Source organism: Drosophila santomea, unplaced genomic scaffold (genome assembly GCF_016746245.2).
Source record: "Drosophila santomea strain STO CAGO 1482 unplaced genomic scaffold, Prin_Dsan_1.1 Segkk63_quiver_pilon_ctg1_scaf, whole genome shotgun sequence".
Taxonomy (NCBI): Eukaryota; Metazoa; Arthropoda; class Insecta; order Diptera; family Drosophilidae; genus Drosophila; species Drosophila santomea.
The window spans coordinates 508,346-530,880 of record NW_025318995.1 but is presented as its reverse complement, the minus strand read 5'-3'; the positions used below and the strand labels follow the sequence as shown (position 1 = coordinate 530,880).

The following is a 22,535-nucleotide window of genomic DNA, read 5'->3' as shown; positions in this document are numbered from 1 at the left end:
AGCCCACTCAACTCTTCGCCCACCGACTGAAACCGTTTTGCCGATAAGGAATTCCGCAGGCGGCTGGGACCGTAGTGATGCAGACAGAGCCACCACATTTGCCGCTCACCTACAAAATCTGTTCACGCCAAACCAGGCTACTAGCACATTCGCGCTAACGTCCTCACCCGTAAACTGCCACCAGCAACACACCCCAATTGAGTTTCGTCCTAAAGAAGTAACTAAAATTATCAAAGACAATCTCAGCCCGAAAAAATCCGCCGGCTGCGACCTTATAACACCGGAAATGATAATCCAGCTGCCACACTCTGCAGTTCGCTACATAACCAAGCTCTTTAATGCCATCATCTAACTTGGTTACTTTCCACAACGATGGAAAAGATCGATTATCATAATGATTCCAAAGCCTGGTAAGGGCCACACAGTCCCTTCATCTTACAGACCAATAAGTCTACTCTCATGCATTTCGAAACTATTCGAAAAAGGCCTGCTGATCCGACTTAATCTACATCTGAGATACCACAACATAATCCCAGCCCATCAATTTGGATTCTGCGAAAGCCACGGAACCATTGAACATGTGAATCGTATTACAACGGAAATAAGAACTGCATTTGAACATCGCGAATACTGTACAGCAGTATTTTTAGACGTATCCGAAGCATTCGACAGAGTCTGGCTCGACGGCTTAATGTTTAAAATTAAAACAGCCCTACCCGAAAGCACACACAAACTTCTAAAGTCTTACCTCTATGACAGAAAGTTTGCAGTGCGGTGCAACACTTCCACTGATCATACAATTGAGGCTGGAGTCCCCCAAGGCAGCGTTCTTGGGCCAACCTTATACCTCATCTATACAGCCAACATCCCTACAAATAGTCGCTTAACGGTATCCACATTTGCTGACGATACAGCTATCCTAAGCCGTTCAAGGTCCCCTATCCAAGCTACAGCACAGCTGGCAATGCACCTCATCGACGTTGAGAAGTAGCTCTCTGACTGGCGAATAAAAGTAAACGAGCAAAAATGCAAGCACGTGACGTTTACGCTAAACAGACAAGACTGCCCACCGCTCTTATTGAACAACATACCACTCCCGAAAGCAGATGAGGTAGTGTACCTAGGAGTACACCTTGACAGAAGACTCACATGGCGCAGGCACATTGAAGCCAAAAAAACCCAACTTAAACTCAAAGCCAACAACTTACACTGGCTTATCAACTCTGGTTCTCCGCTCAGCCTAGATCACAAGGTCTTACTCTACAATTCTATATTGAAACCTATATGGACCTATGGCTCACAGTTATGGGACAATGCCAGCAACAGCAATGTTGACATCATACAGCGAGCACAACCAAAGATTCTGAGAACCATCACTGGGGCACCGTGGTACGTTCGGAGTGAAAACATCCAAAGAGACTTAAATATCCCATCAGTTACCAATGCAATCACGGAACTTACGGAAAAATACCATAGCAAGCTGTACACGCACCCCAACCACCTAGCGAGATGTCTAATCCAGCTCAGCAGCCGTTCCCGTCTCCGGCGAAAGGACCTACCAACCCAGCGAATAAATTATTAGGGCCGTTTAACCATAGAACAGTTGAAAAATTAATACAACTGTTTAGAAAAAAATACGTGTTATAGTTAAGATTTTTAAACTTATTGTTAGTTCTTAAACAAAAAGATTCAATAAATAAAAGCAAAGTAATAATAAAAAAAAAGAAATTTATTTTTGTTTTGCTAAATCCAGCGGTGGAATTTAACAAATTCTTTAATAATTCAATTTCGTAATCCGTACTAGTTAAAGTTCCGTTCGCTTCGCAAGTGAATCTTTTGTGATATGTGCATTATTTTAATAAATTAATTCAATCTGTTCTCTTTCTGTCTTTGCGTTTTGTTTACTCTCTCTTTCGTGCGTTGTCCGTAGTGCTGTTTGGTGTTGTTTTTGTACTTAACTGCACGGTGCACCCGCTCTCTCGCTCTCCCACACAAAATCCTAAAGTGCAGACTGCGCTCTTACGGTACATTTTCTGATTTTGTCTTTTGGTACAGTGGTCAAAACCCAATTAAACATGGAAACCAATGTTGTCTGCTTCCATAACAAATGCCGTCAGGTAATAAAGCCTGAGCAGTCAAAAATGACCTGTTGGCTATGTGATAGAATGGTGCACACTAAGTGCGCTGGGTTTAACGGCCGAACAAGTAATGACCTAATCTAAAATACCGTTGTGATACTTGCCTAGAAGTTGCGAATGAAATGCAACTCTGTATGCGCCAAACTGAAGGTGGCTTGAAAGGACTGATCAGCAGATTTGGCGTGGCTAGAATTATTTTTCGTCGAGCTGATGATCTTCTTTCTGCGCTTGATTCACAATTTAATAGCCTCAAACTACTAGAAGAATCTCCAAAGCGCAAGAAAGCCGCTGGTGGTAGGCTGCCTAAGGGGAATGCCCCGCAACCTTCGGCAAGTGATCAACAGGACTCCACAGCTGATCAGTTGACGATCGCAGCAAACCCTCAAATGTTGCTTAGATCGACAGCTAAAAAAGATTCGGTGCAATCCGATCAATCGGTTGTGGAGGGAGTCCAGCCTGGGATTGCTACAGATTCCGTCTTGTCCGCACTGGTTTCTCAACCGGTGATTCCACCCGTCCCGAATTGTTTACCACCACAAAGAAATATTGAGTCCGGACTACCGGCACTAGTTGGCACTTCAGAAATACAACCTGCAGTGCCAAAACCCTTCTCGGTGGTTCCACTAAAGAAACAAATTTTTGTTTCTCGGCTTTCCCCTGATCAAACATCATCTGATGTACTGTCTTATATACAAGACAAAACAAAAGCCGACAACATAAAAGTGGAAAAATTTAACTTTTCTTATGCTAGGGACATCTCATCTTTCAAGATAACTGTCCCAAATGAACTATTCTCAACCATATGTTCTGGTGATTTTTGGCCGGAAAGTATGATTGTGAAACAGTTTGTAGCTAAGATTAAAAATAGAAAAAAAGGGCCCGTGGGAATTAAACTTCCCACAAGTGGCCAGATCACTGCCCCATCCTCCTCTACTACTTCTACTTCTTTATCTTCAAAACACTAAAATCTAGTCTCACTATCTGTTATCAAAATGTAAGAGGCTTGTGTAGTAAGCTAACTAATTTGTGTTCTAATAGCCTTTCCTTTGCATCCCATATTATTGTGTTTACAGAGACTTGGTTAAAACCGGAGATACTTAACTCCGAAGTTTTCCCAGGTATATACACAGTATACAGGCATGATCGTCCCTCCAGGCGGGGAGGTGGAGTCCTAATTGCTGTTAGGTCTACCCACACGTCAGAGGAGGTACTTTTTGATGAGTTTCGTAACTTAGAATTCTTATACGTAAAGCTGTCATTTTCTGATAGCTATGTTTATATTATTACGTGCTCGTACATTCCGCCGTTTTCTGAACTTCCTGAATATATTAACCATTTGTCCGCTATCCAATCCGTTTCAAACAGACTGTCCGATAGGGACCAACTAGTTGTTCTAGGTGACTTTAATATACCTGGCACTAAGTGGTCCACAGAAAAACAGTCGAATATTTTCCTGCCTATAGCACAGCTTGACTTTATTGACGGCTTGCTTGACATATCGTTGTCGCAAGTTAATTATATTCGAAATTCTCTTGGTCGTTTATTCTGACTAGAGTAGCACCTCTTAGTCAACCAGAAGATACATACCATCCAATTTTCGAGGTGACAATCGACACAGGTACCGTAATAAAAGAGAGGCCAGATAATTCGACCAAACGAATTCATTGTTTTCGTAAGGCAAACTTTTGGAGGCTAAAGCTTTTTATATCTGGCTTTAATTGGTCCGATCTATATTCTTGCAACAAAATGGCCGATGCCATAGATATTTTTTATACAGCAATTAAATCATGTTTCAACTCTTGTGTTCCGATGTACTATCCGTCAGTGTTATAAGAATTATTTAAACCGTTGTAAGTTCCAGTTCGCACAGGATCCCAAACAGTTTTATAATTTCGTTAACACTAAGCGCAAAACAACCAGTTACCCTTCCTCGCTATTTAAAAAAAAAAAACACTTCGGTAACATCGGATCAGGCAATAGCCGATCTATTTGCCAAGTTTTTTCAAGCCACATATTCTACGTTACCTCATTCTGAACGGCCTTACTCTTACGCGGTATCAAAGTCAAATTTAATATTCTGTCCCACTTTAAACGAAAGCTCACTGCTTTATGATCTTCAGCGAGTTAAGCCTGTCTATTCGCCAGGTCCCGACGGAATTCCTGGCTGTGTGCTTAGATTCTGTGCGGAAGCCTTGTGCAAGCCTCTACGGAACTGTTTAACTTATCTCTGGAATCTTCACAGTTCCCCCATATATGGAATAAGTCCTTTGTGATCCCTCTCCATAAAAAAGGAAGCAATTCAGATGCAAGCAATTACAGAAGAATCTCCAAATTGTCTGGTATCCCTAAGCTTTTTGAAAACGTTTTCACTTCTTATTTATCACTTCTTATTATTCTTATATCACCATGTCAGCATGGGTTCATGAAACGCACAACAACAACTACTAACCTTCAGGAGCTAACCTCCTTTGTAGTACAGGACTTCAAAAATAATCTCGAAACAGATGTCATCTATATGGATTTTAGTAAAGCATTTGACCCTGTTAATCATACACTTTTAGTAAGGAAACTTGATTTATTAGGTTTTCCTGTTGATCACCTAAATTGGATTGTAAGTTATCTGAATGACAGGAAGTAGTGTGCTGTTACCTTACCGCCCTTTTCCCGCGATGAACTACTTCCTTATTATCGTCCGAGTGCGGTGTGGTCGAGCGCAACTGCAACTTGGTTGTAATAATGTCTTCTTAGGATGATTATGTTGGGGAGTTACTTTCCCCCTGCTTTCTTCAGATGTTAATTTATATACGTAATATATGTAATAATATTTACGTATATATGTAATAATCTATACGTAATATGCATAGGTAATAATATATACGTAATATATGTAAAAATAAATACGTAATATATGTAATAATATATACGTATATATAATAATATAATAATATATAAGTAATATATGTAATAATATACGTAATCTATGTAATAATATATACGTAATATATGTAATAATATATACGTAATCTATGTAATAATATATACGTAATCTATGTAATAATATATACGTAATAAATGTAATAATATATACGTAATATATGTAATAATATATACGTAATATATGTAATAATATATACGTAATATATGTAATAATATACATAATAACGTATATATATAATAATATATTCGTAATATATGTAATATTATATACATAATATATGTAATATTATATACATAATATATGTAATATTATATACATAATATATGTAATATTATATACATAATATATGTAATATTATATACATAATATATGTAATATTATATACATAATATATGTAATATTATATACATAATATATGTAATATTATATACATAATATATGTAATATTATATACATAATATATGTAATATTATATACATAATATATGTAATATTATATTTATAATATATTTAATATTATATACATAATATATGTAATATTATATACATAATATATGTAATATTATATACATAATATATGTAATATTATATACATAATATATGTAATATTATATACATAATATATGTAATATTATATACATAATATATGTAATATTATATACATAATATATGTAATATTATATACATAATATATGTAATATTATATACATAATATATGAAATATTATATACATAATATATGTAATATTATATACATATACATATAATATTATATACATAATATATGTAATAATATATACGTAATATTCGTAAAACTTCACACTTTAAGCGATCAGTATTGCGACGCCTTTAATAATAGTTGACTGCACTTAGCCGAAAGTGCTTAGAGCTGCATTATGTTATTGCATGTGAGTACTACATTTTTTGCATTTATATGACGAATTAAAATAAGGAAATGATCTAATTAACCGTTCTCGGTAGCGTAGATCATCAATGACATAGCCGGCCAAATATTAATTAAACTGAAATACAGCGGCTGGAAGCAGAAATTTCTGGCGTTCTCAGCGACATTTGCCATAAAACCATCAGCACAATTCTAGTGTCTCCTAAGAGAGCGATATATCGCAAACCACTTTCTGGCATAAGCCAGAAATAGACGAAGCCTAGTTGAAGCTTGGTCAATTCCATATTGCAACAACAACATTTAGCAAGTATGCACACTCCAAAATTTCTCGTTATACACAATTTGCTCATGTCAAGCGTATTTATTATTATAGTACCCATAAATACTAAAAAGTTTGATTAATAAAATTAGTTATGGTTGGTATGGATTTTTTTATTTAGCAAAATCGGCCACTGAGTACCAAACCATAAGCCCAAGTAAACAGCTACCAAATAGGCATAAGCAAATATTTGTCGGTTCACTGGGAGACCAAATAAAAATAAAAGAGCTTGGACACACAAAAATTATACACAAATCATACTTCGACCAAACGTAAACCACTGTCTGGACGTTTTGCAACGACGACCTATCACTAGAACACATAATTTCCACTTGCAACACTTTAATAAACTACAGAACAAACATATTAGAAACACAAACCCAATAGATTCTGTTTCAACCCCTCTCACGCAAACATTTATAATAATCTACAATACCTTAGAGTCGATACCACCATATATGTACCAACTTTAACCGCCTATACATGGACAATAATATATATATATTTTTTTTTATTACTTTGCTTTTATTTATTGAATCTTTTTGTTTAAGAACTAACAATAAGTTTAAAAATCTTAACTATAACACGTATTTTTTTCTAAACAGTTGTATTATTTTTCCAACTGTTCTATGATTAAACGGCCCTAAAAATTTCTTCGCTAGGTTGGTAGGTCTTTTCGCCGGAGACGGGAACGGCTGCTGAGCTGGGTTAAACCTCTCGCTAGGTGGTTGGGGTGCGAGTAAAGCTTGCTATGGTATTTTTCCTTAAGTTCCGTAATTGCATTGGTAACTGATGGGATATTTAAGTCTCTTTGGATGTTTTCATTCCGAACGTGTCACGGTGCCCCAGTGATGGTTCTCAGAATCTTTGATTGTGCTCGCTGTATGATGTCAACATTGCTGTTGCTGGCATTGCCCCATAACTGTGAGCCATAGGTCCATATAGGTTTCAATACAGAATTGTAGAGTAAGACTTTGTGATCTAGGCTGAGCGGAGAACCAGTAAGAGAGCCACTTCTCAATGTTGGCGAGATGCAATGCCAGCTGTGCTGTAGTTTGGGTAGGGGAACTTGAACGGCTAAGGATAGCTGTATCGTCGGCAAATGTGGATACCGTTAAGCGACTATTTGTAGGGATGTCGGCGGTGTAGATGAGGTATAAGGTTGGCCCAAGAACGCTGCCTTGGGGGACTCCAGCTTCAATTACATGATCAGTGGAAGTGGCAGTGTTGCACCGCACAGCAAACTTTCTGTCATAGAGGTAAGAAGTTTGTGTGTGCTTTCGAATGCTTGGGATACGTCTAAAAATACTGCTGTAAAGTATTCGCGATTTTCGAATGCAGTTCTTATTTCCGTTGTTATACGATTCACCTGTTCAATGGTTCCGTGGCATTCGCGAAATCCAAATTGATTGGCTGGGATTATGTTGTGGGTTCTCAGATGTAGATTAAGTCGGACCAGCAGGCATTTTTGGAATAGTTTCGAAATACATGACAGTAGACTTATTGGTCTGTAAGATGAAGGGACTGTGTGGTCCTTACCAGGCTTTGGAATCATTATGATAATCGACCTCTTCCATCGTTGTGGAAAGTAACCAAGTTTGGTGATGGCATTAAAGAGCTGGGTTATGTAGCGAACTGCAAAGTGAGGCAGCTGGATGATCATTTCCGGTGTTATAAGGTCGCGGCCCGGGGATTTTTTCGGGCTGAGGTTGTCTTTGATTATTTTAATTACTTCTTTAGGACGAAACACAATTGGGGTGTGTTGCTGGTGGCAGTTTACGGGTGAGGACGGTAGCGAGAACGTGCTAGTAGCCTGGTTTGGCGTGAACACATTTTGTAGGTGAGCTGCAAATGTGGTGGCTCTGTCTGCATCACTACGGGCCCAGCCGCCTGAGGAATTCCTTATCGGCAAAACGGCTTAAGTCGGTGTGCGAAGAGTTGAGTGGGCTCTCCACAGTGACTTATGTTTCGTGCCTGTTGCTGTGAGTTGCTCTATGTATCGGCGCTGATCGTCTTACTCTTCTTGTTTCAGAGCGTTGGCCAGTTTTCGTGTGGCTACTTTTAGCTTTTGTTTTGCAGTTGAGGATCTAGAAGATTGCCATTCTCTGCGTAAGCGTCGTTTTACGTGGACGAGTTGCTCGATTTGTGCGTTGGTCTTGTTTGAATTAATTTTAGTATTTGTGATTTTGGATGTTGCAGTAAGAGCTGCTGCAGTAAGGCCGGCCGGTGGAAGCGCTCGTCCGCGAGACGAACACCGTCAAACTTGGCCGTTGCGGCGTCGCTCAGAGCTCGGATAGGTGTCCGGATCCTTAGGCTGGGTTCGATCTTCAGGGCGACGTTGAGTCGGAAGGTGCTTGTTCGGGACCGGAGTGTCACCGAGCAGACCTCGTCGTCTTCCAGCCGGAACGCAGCCGCCAACGACCGGTCGATGCTGCTCACCGGCATGCATGGGTCGATCATGGCCCCGGTCTCGAAGGTCTTCGAGCCCGTGTCCAGCACGACGATGGCTGTAGGCAGGATAGGGACAGCTTTCTGCTGCCCCGTTGCTACCGCTGGAGACGCGACGGAGACCTTCGGCCGCGGGCGATTGTTGGCGACTGGGGCTGGTGGCGGAGTGCCGGAAATCCGGACACGACGAGGTGCAGCGGGATGGCGCTCTCTGCGCGTCGGAGCTGGTAGCGATGCCGGGGTCGGAGCGGGGAGGACCTCGTGCATGTGGAGGAGAGTGTGGTGGTCTCCTCCACACTTCTTGCAGCCCTCTTGGCTGCGGCAGTCTCCTCCTGAATGCTGATGGGCGAGGCAGTTCGAGCAGTACTTATTGATAAGTACTGCCCGAAGGCGCTTTTCAGCGCTCAGTTTGTGGAACCTCTTGCACTTCCGAAGAGGATGGATTCCAGAGCAGACTCGGCAGCGGTAGGATTTAATACCTCGAGTACGTCTGCTTTCCAACGACTGGGTGGCACGAGGACGAGGAGCCATTACTGTAGGAAGTGAGTAAGTCTGCCAATAAAAGAAATAAAAAAGCTTAGTATAAGCCGACTACTATTTGGGCCCCGGAATGGGGGAAGTGCCCTAATCCCTAGGAACGGAGGACTCTTTGTCCTCCATCGATAGAAGAATAACTTTGTGGACAGGGCGTTTTATGGTGCCGCGAGACGTACGGATCTCAACGACTCGAATGCGGTCGTCGGCTCCTGGAAAGGCAGAAACGATTCTGCCGAGCCGCCATTCGTTCGGTGGTAGATTGTCCTCCTTGACAAATACCATATCGTCGGCTTGGAGGTTCCTGGTCGGAAATTGCCATTTATTTCGTTTATGGAGTTCTTTAAGATACTCCTCTTTCCAACGTGCACTAAACTGCTGATGTTGTGCCTTGAGGTGTTGCCATCGATTTATTATCGACTTGGCTTCGCCCTTTATCTCGGGTTCCGCCGTGGAAAGCAACGGCCCTCCAATAAAGAAACGGCCTGGTGTGAGGGCCAGCAAATCTGAGGGATCTTCGGACATAGGGGAGAGGGGTCTAGAGTTGAGGCAAGCCTCAATCTTAGCGAGAAGCGTCGCCAGCTCCTCAATTGTATATTTGCGGGCTGACGTCGATTTAAGGAATAGGGTTTTGAAGCTTTTCACCCCTGCTTCCCACAAACCCCCCATATGTGGAGCCCCTGGTGGGATGAACCGCCATACGAGTCCCTGATGGCTATATGCATCAGTCACGGACTCTTTGATAGCTTAGAGAAAGTCCCTGGAAATACAAGTTGCCGCCCCCACAAAGGTCTTACCATTATCCCGCTGAGGACAACCGCGCCTCGCTACGAAACGAGCAAAGGCCGCTAGAAATTTCTCGGTTGTTAGATCGGAAGTGGGTTCCAAATGGATAGCCTTCGTGGAAAAGCACACAAACACACAAACATATCCCTTCGTTATGAGACACGCTCTCCCTGTATAATTTTTTATTTCGAAAGGGCCGGCATAGTCGATACCCGTGTAGGTGAACGCCCTCGAGAAGGAGACTCTATCTGTCGGGAAATCGCCCATCAGCTGTGTTTGGAGTCTCTTCTTGTAATCGTGCAAATCTTACACGGATTGACCACAGCCTTCACCAGATTCTTGATTTTAGGAATCCAATACTTCGATCGGATCAGGCGTACGATCAATTGACTACCGCCATGAAGAGTAATCTGGTGAGTAAATTGGACGATGAGGCGCGACAGTCTATAGTCATAGGGGAGAATAATCGGATGACGTTCATCATATTGCAGGGTTTTGGAGGCAGTGAGACGGCCGCACGCCCTTAAAAGGCCGTGTTGGTCAATGAACGGGAACAAATTCACCAAAGGACTTGACACTGGATGAGGCCTTTTCTCGGTCAGATGCTGATGCTCTTGGCCATATGCTCTGCGCTGCGCAATGGAGGTCAGAGTTCGTTCTGCCTCTCGGATCTCTTCACTTGTAGGGCGTGAATTGGGCAAGAATGAACCTTTGCGGCAGCGTTTAAGGAAGCGTTGAACATAGACCAGAACTCGCAGGGCCTTGTCCAATTTGGAGAAACGTTCGAGAAAGTCGATGGACGGGGCCTTGACAAAATGTCACTGGAAGAGTGTCGCTTTGTGCTGGCCATAGCTCTCGTGGCCCTTGCAGCCACTCTGGTTCGTGCCACCAGAGATGGTTTTCTGCCAATTCATGTAGGGATACGCCTCGACTGGCTAGATCGGCGGAGTTTTGTTCTGAGCGAATGTGTGCCCAACAGTCGACTGGCGTCGCCTGCGTGATCTTGGCAACTCTGTTGGCCACAAATGTGGTCCAGTTGCACGCAGGCTTTCGTAGCCAGGCTAAGACGATTGTGGAATCTGTCCAGCAGCGGATATCTGAACTGGCTGAGGGCATGTGCGGAAGGATTGCTGTCACCATTTCGGCTAACAGCACGGCACCACAGAGCTCTAGCCGAGGAAGGGAGACGGTTTTTACCGGGGCCACTCGTGTTTTGGCTGTAAGCAGGCGAGTCAGGATCTATTGCCCCATCTCGACGCGGATGTATAAAGCCGCTCCATAGGCTCTCTGAGACGCGTCACAGAAACCGTGGTGCTCTATGATGACCTCAGGCTGGTACCAGATCCATCTCGGAACGCGGATCTGGTTGAGGTCGGAATACTCGTCTAAAAACGATTGCCACCGCTGACTCATTTCAGTGGGAAGCTTATCGTCCCAGCCTAAGTTCTGCAACCAAATCTCCTGCATGAACATTTTTGAACGGATTATGAACGGCGCGAGCCACCCGGCAGGATCGAACAACCTAGCGATTTGGGACAAAACTTCTCGCTTTGTATAGGAGGGTTCCACAACTATTTCGGGGGGAACGAAATAGAATTCGTCGGACTTTGCCCTCCACCGAATATCGAGCGTCTTGGCCGTGCTTTCGGCATCGATGTCGAGGAACTCGCTATGAAGGAGGTGTTCGGCCGGGACGTCTTTAAGGACGCTTTTGTTGTTCGAGGTCCACTTTCTTAGCGGAAACCCGGAGGCACTTAGGGCTGCTTGCAACTCTCGAATCGAACTTTGGGCTTCGTTTACGAAATTCGCCCCTGCCAGAACGTCGTCGACGTACATGTGCTGCTGGATGATGCGGCTGGCATTTGGAAATGGCACTTGGATATCCTCCGCCAGCTGTTGCAAGACTCGAATGGCGAGGAAGGGGGCGCAGTTGACCCCGAAGGTAACTGTTTTTAGTTCAAAGTCTCGGATATCTCCTTCCTTGTTTCGGAACAGAATTCTTTGAAACGGGGTATGTTTTGGATCGACCCAGATCTGACGATACATTTTCGTAATGTCTGCACTGAAGACGTATTGAAAATAACGCCATTTCAGGACCTGGATCTTTAGATCGGATTGTAGGACTGGACCAGCATGAAGGATATCATTTAAGCTGGTCCCATTTGCCGACGGACTTGAAGCGTTGAATACAACGCGAAGCTTTGTAGTGGTGCTTTCGGGCTTAACTACCCCGTGATGACGAAGATGATACAAGGGAGAATTGTGAGTCGGCGGAACTTCTTTCATATGACCCAGATCCAGGTACTCCTGGATCACGCTGTCATATTGCTCTTTTAAGGGAAAGTCTCTTTTTAAACGATTTTCGTTTCTAAGAAACTGAGCTAACGCAATGGACCTTGAATATCCTGAATCCCGGAACGGGAGCGTCACCACGTACCTTCCGCTTGCGTCTTTTGTTGTTGTTTGGAGGAAGTTCCTTTCACAATAGGAGTCCGACTTCTTTACCATCTTTACTGGTAGATCCTCCACCTCCCAGAACTTGCTGAGAAGCGTGACGAGCGAATCAGGGTCGCCTATTTGGTGCACCTGGGTCGTGAAGGATTCGACCCGTTTCGGCTTACCCTTGGAAATCGGCCCCGTTAGCACCCACCCGAAAATAATTTCTTGGCCCAGGAGCGAGCCGCAAATATTTTGTCGGGTGCCATCCATCATTATGGATGGTAGAATGTCAGCCCCGATCAGTACATCAATTTGAGAGCTCTCAAAAAAGGTAGGATCTGCCCAGCGGAGTGCGGGCAGGTCCTTCAAAGAATTCCGAGGGATCGGATAGGAGGGCAGTTTGCCTGAGAGCTCCGGAAGGACGTACGCTTCAGTGTCTAACTGTAGACCTGGCTTAGTAGGAGAGCGAATCCCGAAGTGACACAGCTTCGAGGATTTCGCGGAGACCGAATGATTTAACCCGGAGACTTGGGTCTGGGTGTTGCGGAATGGCAACTTGATGAGGTTGAACAGGCGTTCTGAAATAAACGTCGCCTCGGATCCCGAGTCGATTAAGGCTCGGGCTCGATAGTTCGTTCCCAAATGGCACACGTCAATGATCGCTGTGCTCAGTAGGACGGCTGAAGTGCCGGACGCGAAAAAAGTTTGCACCGCTGAGGTGCTTGCCGATGCATTTCTGCTGGAGGGTCTCGGAGGTTGCTGTGTAGGGGGCGAGGTTGAGGAACTCGCATTTTGGGAATTTGGGGGGCTGCGATGCAGCAGCGTATGGTGCCTGCCCTTACATGTAAAGCAGCTGTGTGTGCTTGTGCAGTCACGTAGCTGGTGACCTCTGGCAAAACAATTCAGACATAGCTGCTTCTTTTTTATATAGCCGGAGCACGAGTCAACAGACATTTGAAGAAAACGCGGGCACAATCTTACCGGATGGTTCTCCTTAGAACATAAGTCACACCCTTTCTGTTTGGTGCTGACCTTTGTCTCGAAGGATTGAAGCCTTTTTGGAACTGCCTGAGTCGGTTTCATATCTTCGATGGCTTCCAATGTCCGATACCTTTCGCTCAGGAAGGCATTCATTTCTTCCCAAGCTGGGATCTCGGATTTGGCAGTTAGCGACTGTTCCCATAAGGACAGGGTCTGCTTGGGCAGTTTGCTCGCGCAAAGGAAAACCAAGAGACAATCCCAGTTTTCTGTGGATACCTGGGAATGCGCTAGTGCTGTTAAACACCCCTGAATCGTGGATTGTAGCTCTTTTAGAGCATGACCAGATTCTTGCGAAATTGAACTCAAGTTAAAAAGGAGCTTGAGCTGGCTGTTGACTAAAAGTCGCTTGTTTTGGAACCGATCTCGAAGCGCCTCCCACGCCGAAGCAAAAGCATCATTCGTGAGAGGAGATTTCGCCACGATGGCTTTTGCTTCGCCACTTGTTTTCGTAAGGAGATGGAATAGCTTCTCGACCGGAGTCAGCCTGGGGTTGTTTACGTAAATTGCCGTGAATAGGTCCCGGAATGTGGGCCATCGGAGGTAGTTGCCATCGAAGACTTCCGTGTCGCATGGAGGTAAGCGGCAGCCGGACGAAATTAGCGGCTGAGAGGGTGCTTGCGCGACTTGAGGCGTTGCTCTGTCGATTGTTTCGCCAATTTGTGCTGCACATGACTCGTATACTGAGTAGCAGTAGTCATATTTGGCCTGGAGAATAGGCACTGTGTCGAGGGATCCTTCTTGGGCCATTAGGTCAGAGCATGTTTCGTACTCTCTTTCCACTTTGTCCCATAAGGCTCGCACCTTTTGCAGACGGACTTGTAACGTGTGTAGGGACGGAGAGGCTTGATCAGGAGTGTTGATCTTCGCTTCGAAAAGGCTTACGCGATCGCTGACGGCGATGAATTTATGCAACGCTGCGGTTGCGGGCGTTGGCTGCTCAGAGGATGCCATTTTCTGTGTGGTAGAGCGTGTGACGCGGAGGAAATCAGTCCCGACAGCGGAGGGACTCTCGGATTTTCTCGATAGAGAAGACTCACTAGACGCTCGCGTCACTGGTCGGGAAATGATCAACCTAGGAGTTGTCTTCGAACTGGTCGATGGCAAAACCTTTGCTTTCGGAGTGGGAGTCGCGGTTTTAACCCTGGGACTAACGGGCTTGGGTGCTGGCTTACCGCGAGTGGATAGCGGAGATTGCGGGTTGAACTTTTGTTCTTTTCCAGGTGCGGGTGTCTTTTTCTTGTCTCCCTCTAGGGGCATGCTCAGCTATGCCCTAGGAGAAGGAAGTCAAGAAGGCCTGCACGCCAGACACAGAGGGCACCCAAATCTGGATGAACAAAGAATCCCGTCGGAATTCGGGAGAAAGTTGCAATTGGGATCTGGAGATTGGAGCACGAAAGGAAAAAAAGTCCCAATTTTTGTGAAAAAAGGCCCCAATAGATCTTCAATCAACTGGAAAAAGCTTGTTACGGCCTGCTGATTTCGATGGGGCAAGGCCGGCTAGCCAGTCATCAACAGGGCGGATTCTTCCCCTGTGCCCACAGGTCGCACCATAAACGTGTGAGTGCGGTCGGTCTACCGGAGGTGAAAGCTCCGAGGAAACGTTAGTGATGTTTTTTTTTATTGTTGTTATAGGGAAATTAAGATAATTTAACCCGATCCGGAGATCGACGGGAGCAGGACAGAAGCAGAACAGGAAGACCCGGCAGCCGGAAGTGGAAAATAAATAAAAAAAAAAAAATAAAAAAATAAAAATAAATACATGCATTTTCTGGACCCCGGGATATCCACAGTTTGGACCCGGGGAGACCTTTTCTGGAACCCGTGGTGTTGTCCTCTACAGCTCTTTCGTCGTCTTTTTTCTTTGTATCGTCTTTGCTTTGGCCCAGGGCGATGGAAGCCTAAAATTTTGGAAAAATTGAAAATGTTATTTAGTATAATTGAATATTTAAATAAGTAAAGATTATAACGATGAATTGCTAGAGTGTATTAATTAGGGGGGGAAGACGAACGGATAAGCCGATAACCTGGAGGAAGCCAATGAACCACATGCCAGGGAGATCCTCAAATGGGAAATAGACGGATCCTTGGTAGGGAGGGTGGTCAGGGTCCTTTCCATCGAAGACCCAAATCTGCGTCGTGTCGTCCGGTATTAGTCCTTCACTTGTAGTTTCTGTTGCTGTTTCTTTGTTGTTTTTGTGGATTCCATGTCGAGTGGAATTTATGGTGCGACCTGTGGGCACAGGGGAAGAATCCGCCCTGGTGATGACTGGCTAGCCGGCCTTGCCCCATCGAAATCAGCAGGCCGTAACATACTGACGCCCAATCCTAAACCAGGAATGGGGTGGCGAAGGTCCTCTAAAAAGGACATTCGAGCCCATACGCGGAAAAGTAGATACAAATAAAAATCCAGTGGGGGAATGGAATCCACGTGGTGCCGGCAGACCAGGTTGGAACGCGTGCGATGGCTTATGTCGGCTATCCAAAAAGCCGAACATAATTGCTCGCCGCGGAAAGACCTGGGATGCTGGAAAAAAATAAACCACAAAGTAATTGTTCATATTTGTAGTAATTTTGTCGTTGTACTCACCTAAAGTGTAGAGATCCTCCAAGCGAAGGGTATGTCGCTAGCGGCGGATACCGCCAGCTAGTTTTGTGACCCGTTCGGTGCCTGGTGGCGAACGGAGGACTCGCAATGGGATGAGTCTTCTGCTGGTTGCGGCGCGAATGTACGCGGGGGAATGGCTGGTCTCCGGGTGGCCCATGGGAACACAGGGTTCACCATGCGATGCACCCGGGACGGCCAAAGAACTGGCAAGCGCATCCGCGGCGCAACTGGACATGAAGCAGAGTAGATATGTGAGCGCCCTCGATGCCCTATCTTCCAGGAAGAAGATAGAGGATCCGATGGAGCTCGCCATGGCATACAACTCGATCGCAGAGGTAGAGGTACATGTGGAGGTTGGCTCCGGTTAGGCATCACTCCTTTTTTTCCCCCCTTTGTTGTCCAATTGAGTTTCCGTTTTTTGGCTTTGTTGTTTTCGTCTAGAAAAGGAAAAGAAAGCGTGTTTAGTGTAAGGAACAGAAATTAGCAGGTAGAGTAGGTTCATGGTTAGGAGATATAACTTGCGGTCCGGAGCTGATAAGATGACAACTAGAATTCCCCCGCCGGAAGGGCAGCAACTCAGAGCGGAAGATGGCACGGCAGGCGGCGCAGCCGGTGCAGCCGGCGATAGCTGGGAAATCTCTCCCCCACGGGGAATTCCGAGCGATATCGCGTCGACGGTAAACTCTGCGGTGGCTCAGGCGTACGAGACGCACAGGGCGGCGATGTCCGACAACGTCAGTCGGACGTTGCAACAGGAGATTCGCCAAGGCTTCCTCGAGATGATGGCGATGATCAACAAGGTGGTCCAGCCGCTGAAGCAAACGGCAGCAGCCGTGCAGTCGATGCAGCAGCAGGCGATGCAAGGCGACCCCAGTGGTGGTCACGAGCATGCAGGAGCACGAGGATGCCAGGAGGCGACGGGCGCATATCCCAAGACCCGGCCAGAGGGACAGAATCCTTGGACGTCTCCACCCAAACCTCCAAGAGCAAGCGAAGTACTCGCGGAGAGGAACGTCGGCGCCGGTGGATATCCGGGAGAGCAGCAGCGTTTCCAGACGGAGTGTGAGGCTCGAAGGGGTAGCACGGAGGGTCTCCGAGGTCCTGAAAGGAGAAGAGATTCGGTTAGAGGCGTCAGGATCGAGAAGTGGGAGATCTTCTTCGACGGCGACCAAAATAAGCTCGCCGTGGAAGACTTTGTGTTCCGCGTGGAATACCTGCAGCGGCAGTCTCGGTGTTCCTGGGACCAGGTGCTGGGTAGCTTCTACCAGCTGATGCGAGGCCAGGCTGCCGAGTGGTACTGGCAATATGTCAAAGAGAGCCCTCCGCAGACATGGGAGGACCTCAAGGAGAACCTGGTGGCGAGGTTCCGGGGCATCGGAGGCGAGTTCGAGCGCAGACGAGCACTCCAAGATCGACGGCAGCAGCCAGGTGAGTCCGTCGAGGATTATTTCCGAGCGATGCGGCGGTTGGGAAACAGACTGCTGGCACCGATACCGGAGGCGGAAATGATCCGCATAGTTAAAAAGGGACTTACCGACGAGGTCGCCCGGTTTGTTTATGCCCTGAGGGTGTACAGCGTGGACCAGCTGCGAGAGGAGTGCCTCGAAGTGGAGGAGGCCTTCATGAGGCGGGAGCGGGACAGCCGAGCCTCGGAGCGGAAGATCTTCTGCTACCGCTGCGGGAAGCCAGAGGTGATCACACCGAACTGCCCGGTATGTGCGGGAAACGGGAGGACGAGCGCCGGAAAGGTGGGAGACCCATGCTCGAAGTAAAGGTCCAACCGACAGTAAACCTTCCACCGAAGCCACCAACAATTAAAACTATAGTAGAGAGTAATAAAATCGTCATTAAGAATAGCAATAAGCTGAGATACTTACCAGCGGAGGAACGGATGCAGAAGTACCTTGAGGTTCGGAACCGAATATTTGCCAACCACCAGATAGACGGGATGCGGAGCGTCAGCCGGAGGCTTTTAAAGGCCAGATCACGTTTCCGGCAGAGGCATCAGACGCGACGTGCCGTGGTTGAAGCCGTTCGTCGGGGCATGGGAGGTGATCCCAGGGTGTTTGCCGAGGTCCGGATATATGGCAAGCCCATTTCCGGTTTGCTGGACACAGGCGCGTCCATTAATGTCCTGGGAAAAGGCAGCCGTGAAATGCTGGAGGAGCTCGGGGTCCGCATGGACAAGTACACGTCGATCGTGAGGACTGCGGCGGGAGAAGACCGGTCAATTATAGGTCGAGTACACGTTCCGGTAGAATTCAAGGGAGTGGAGAAGGTACTTACCTTTTACGTATGCCCGTACCTGGAGCAAGAGCTATACCTTGGGATCGATTTCTGGAGGAAATTCGCGTTGGCACCGGCTATCCTCGGAGAGATACCAGCAACGAAACCGAAGGCGAACGTGGAGGAATTGTGGGACGCAACAAATCCGTGGCTGGATGGCAAAGCCGGTAAAGAGTCTGTAATCGAGGAGTGGAACCTGCAAGAAGAAGACAAAAATCGGTTAGAAGCGGTAAAGAAAGAGTTCCTAGCGTTCGAGGACGTCGGTCTGGGTAAGACATCGGTGGAGACACATCGGATCCAGCTCGTGAAAGGCGCAGAGCCGTTTAAGGATCGGCATTATCCACAATCGCCAGCGATGCAGGAGATTGTGTGGGCGGAAGTCGACAAAATGCTGGAGCTGGGCGTGATCGAGGTCAGCGAGAGTCCGTGGAGTAACCGCACGACAGTGGTGCGAAGGCCGGACCAAAATAGGTTCTGCTTAGACGCACGGAAGCTGAACAACCTCACCGTGAAGGATGCTTATCCGCTGCCATGCATCGAGGGAATCCTGTCCAGAATCGAGCAGACCTACTATATTTCAAGCGTCGACTTGAAATTCGCATTCTGGCAGGTGGAGTTGGATCCTGAAAGCCGTCCATATACAGCGTTTACGGTTGCGGGGAGGCCCTTGTACCAGTTCGCCATGATGCCGTTTGGCCTGTGCAATGCGGCGCAGCGGCTATGTCGATTGATGGTTTCTCCGGTTGGTAGCGGAATGCCTGAAAAAAGCGAATTTGACGATAGGTTTAAAAAAAATCAAAATTTTGCTACAGGGCGTTGAAATACCTCGGGTTCATAATCGGTGGAGGGACACTTCGGATGGATGGGGACAGGTCGTCGCAATCCAAAAGATTCCGGAGCCGAAATCGGTGAAGGAGTTACGAAGCTTCCTGGGAACAGCGGGATGGTACCGCCGGTTCATCAAGGACTTCGCGACCATGGCGGCCCCGCTCACCGACGCACTGAAAAAAGGAAAGAACACCCGATTAGTGCTGAACGACGAGGCCAAGGACGCGATACAGGCTCTAAAGACGGCACTTACCTCGGCTCCTGTCTTGGTTCACGCCGATTTTAGAAGGCCGTTCGTTGTCCAGTGCGACGCGTCGCACCATGGAGTTGGAGCAGTCCTGTTCCAATACGACGAGGAAAAGAACGAACGTCCGATTGCCTTCTTCTCCGCAAAGCTAAACAAACATCAGATAAATTATTCTGTGACGGGGAAGGAGTGCTTGGCAGCCGTACTTGCCATCGAAAAGTTCCGGCCCTACGTGGAACTGATGCAGTTCACGGTCATCACCGACCACGCCAGTCTGAAGTGGCTGATGACCATGAAAGACCTTAGTGGGCGCCTGGCACGATGGTCACTCAGGTTGCAGAGCTTCGACTTCCAGATAGCGCACCGGAAGGGATCCGAAAACGTTGTGGCCGACACGCTGTCCAGATGCGTAGAGGAGCTGAAGCTGGATGCCGACGATGCTCTCGGGTTCGCCACGACGGAGTTCGAGTCTGAGGAGTACAAAGAGATTCGGGATGAGATTCTGGAGAATCAGGATCGACTGCCGGATGTCCGAGTGGAAGGGAACCTCGTCTTCAAACGCAGCGGATTCGACAGATTGGAGGAGGAAGTCGAAGGAGGGTCTTGGAAGCTGTGGATCCCAGCCTCGCTCACAGCTGGCCTGATCGCGACGGCCCACGACGAACCGACGTCAGGACACGGATGCGTAAGGAAGACGCTGCAGCGACTCCAGCGGCAATATTACTGGCCGAAGATGACGACTCAAGTCCGAGACTTTGTGGGGCAATGCATCCAATGCAAGGAGTCGAAGGCTCCGAATTACCGCACACAGGTCGGGATAGGGCAGGAAGTGGTGACTGAGAGGCCATTCCAGAAACTCTACATAGATTTCCTAGGCAAATATCCAAGATCCAAGCGAGGAAAGGCCTGGATATTTGTAGTAGCAGACCACTTCTCCAAATTCACATTCCTGAAGGCCATGAACGAAGCCACAACGTCGAACGTCATCGAGTTCCTGGTGCAGGAGGTGTTTTTCAAGTTTGGAGTGCCGGAGGTAATCCACTCCGACAATGGGAAGCAGTTCACTGCCAAAGCTTTTCAGGAGATGATGGAGGCGTACGGGGTCCAGCATGTGCGGACGGCAGTGTACTCGCCGCAAAGCAACGCTGCAGAGCGGGTAAACCGGACAGTACTGGCCGCAATCCGGACATATTTGGAGCAGGACCACCGAGACTGGGACGCATATCTGCCGGAAATCGAAGTCGCGATAAGGAACTCTGTCCACGAAGCGACAGGCGTCACGCCGTTCTTCGCGGTATTCGGGCAGCAGATGTACCTCCACGGCAGCTGCTACAAACTGGCCAGGAAACTGCGGTCAATGACGGATCATGAGGTAGTTGCGTTGAACTCGCAGAACAAGAGAGACATCATCCGCGAACGTATCAGCCAACACTTGCATCAGGCCTACGAGCGGAGCAGCCGGCAATACAACAAGCGCGCCCGTGAGTTCCACGTGAAACCAGGCCAAGAAGTGCTCCGGCGTAACTTCACCCTGAGCGATTTCGGGAAGAATTACAACGCCAAGTTCGCCCGGAAGTTCGCGAGATGCCGAATCAGGAGGCCGGTCGGGAACAACATGTTCGAGTTGGAGGACCTGGCGGGGAAACCTATTGGCATCTACCATGCGAAAGACCTGCGGCTGTAAGGGAAGAACGACACGCTCAAGATAGGGACAAAGCAGGATGCTTACCGTGGGCGTGGCCTACGTTGGGGTAACCCAGGAGCAAAGGGGCAAGGGCCGATCGTCGGGTGAACACCGCGGAGCGTGTCCGAGTTTTTTGTTTCCATAATTTGTTTGTTTACGTGTTGGTGTGGAATGCTCGCGAATATTCCCCTCCCTATTCGATTGGCGAATTTTCGCGTGGTGTTGCATTCTGACGGTGATCGATAGCCGCGGGCGAAAGAAATATCGTCTGGAATGAGCGCCTAAGGCGAGGTTGGCAGTCCCAAGAGGAGAAGGGGGAAAGTGGGATGGATGTAGAGCGCCCCCTACCGTCCACACCCCAAGAAAGGGGAAGTGTGGATGGTATGTGGAGAGAGGAGAACACCGACGAAGTGCATCCACACACACTAAGACGGGAAATGAGCACTGGCATTGGCCTTGAAGTCGGTTCTCGACCTATGTGAAGAAAAAGGAGAAAACAAAAGGATAGTAAAGGGAACCGGCAGAGCCGAGCCCATAAATAGGGCGAGGTGACCGCCATGTGGGCCAGAGAAAATTTGGGAATCAGACGACCCGCTGCCGCGAACTAAATCTAACGGCCGTGTTTTAAAATCGGTGGCGCACATAAGCGTGTGAGTGCGGTCGGTCTACCGGAGGTGAAAGCTCCGAGGAAACGTTAGTGATGTTTTTTTTTATTGTTGTTATAGGGAAATTAAGATAATTTAACCCGATCCGGAGATCGACGGGAGCAGGACAGAAGCAGAACAGGAAGACCCGGCAGCCGGAAGTGGAAAATAAATAGGGTATACATGCATTTTCTGGACCCCGGGATATCCACAGTTTGGACCCGGGGAGACCTTTTCTGGAACCCGTGGTGGATTCCAACCTCAAATCCCGCCGAGGACCAAGCCAAACCGCCCGGGAGAAGCTCGTCCAGAAAAAATTAGAATAATTATTTATTTATAATTATTTATTTATTTATTTAATCCGCCTTATTTATTCGCATTTATTTATTTATTTCTATTTATTTATTAATCGTTATTTATTTATTTATTTAACTTATTTATGTGCCCGTGTTAAAATTATGTAAAATATTCGTCTGTGTGTAATTATTTATTTATTTATTTTAGTGGCGTTTAGCATGCCATAAACAAACACACGAATATTTGTTTGAAAGACGATAAAACCTAAAGCACGTAAAACGATGATCAAAAATTTATAAATATGATATAAATAACCAGTAACTTATGTACAATTAAATCGCGCCGAGTCCAAGCAAAATTAAATCTAAATCTTGGAATACGACCTCCGAGAAGACCAGG

The 22,535-nt window shown here is 46.7% G+C and overlaps 2 protein-coding genes across 3 annotated transcripts in view; both read left to right on the top strand.

The window, feature by feature from the left end:
- The window catches only part of LOC120457614 (angiopoietin-2), a 190,773-nt gene that overhangs the window by 100,217 nt on the left and 68,021 nt on the right, over positions 1–22,535 (top strand). The window lies entirely within an intron of this gene.
- On the top strand, positions 18,306–21,021 carry LOC120457615. Its single transcript, XM_039645125.2, has 2 exons — positions 18,306–18,556; positions 20,932–21,021. Exons 1-2 carry the CDS (start codon positions 18,306–18,308, stop codon positions 21,005–21,007), a joined length of 327 nt encoding a protein of 108 aa, XP_039501059.1. The 3' UTR covers positions 21,008–21,021.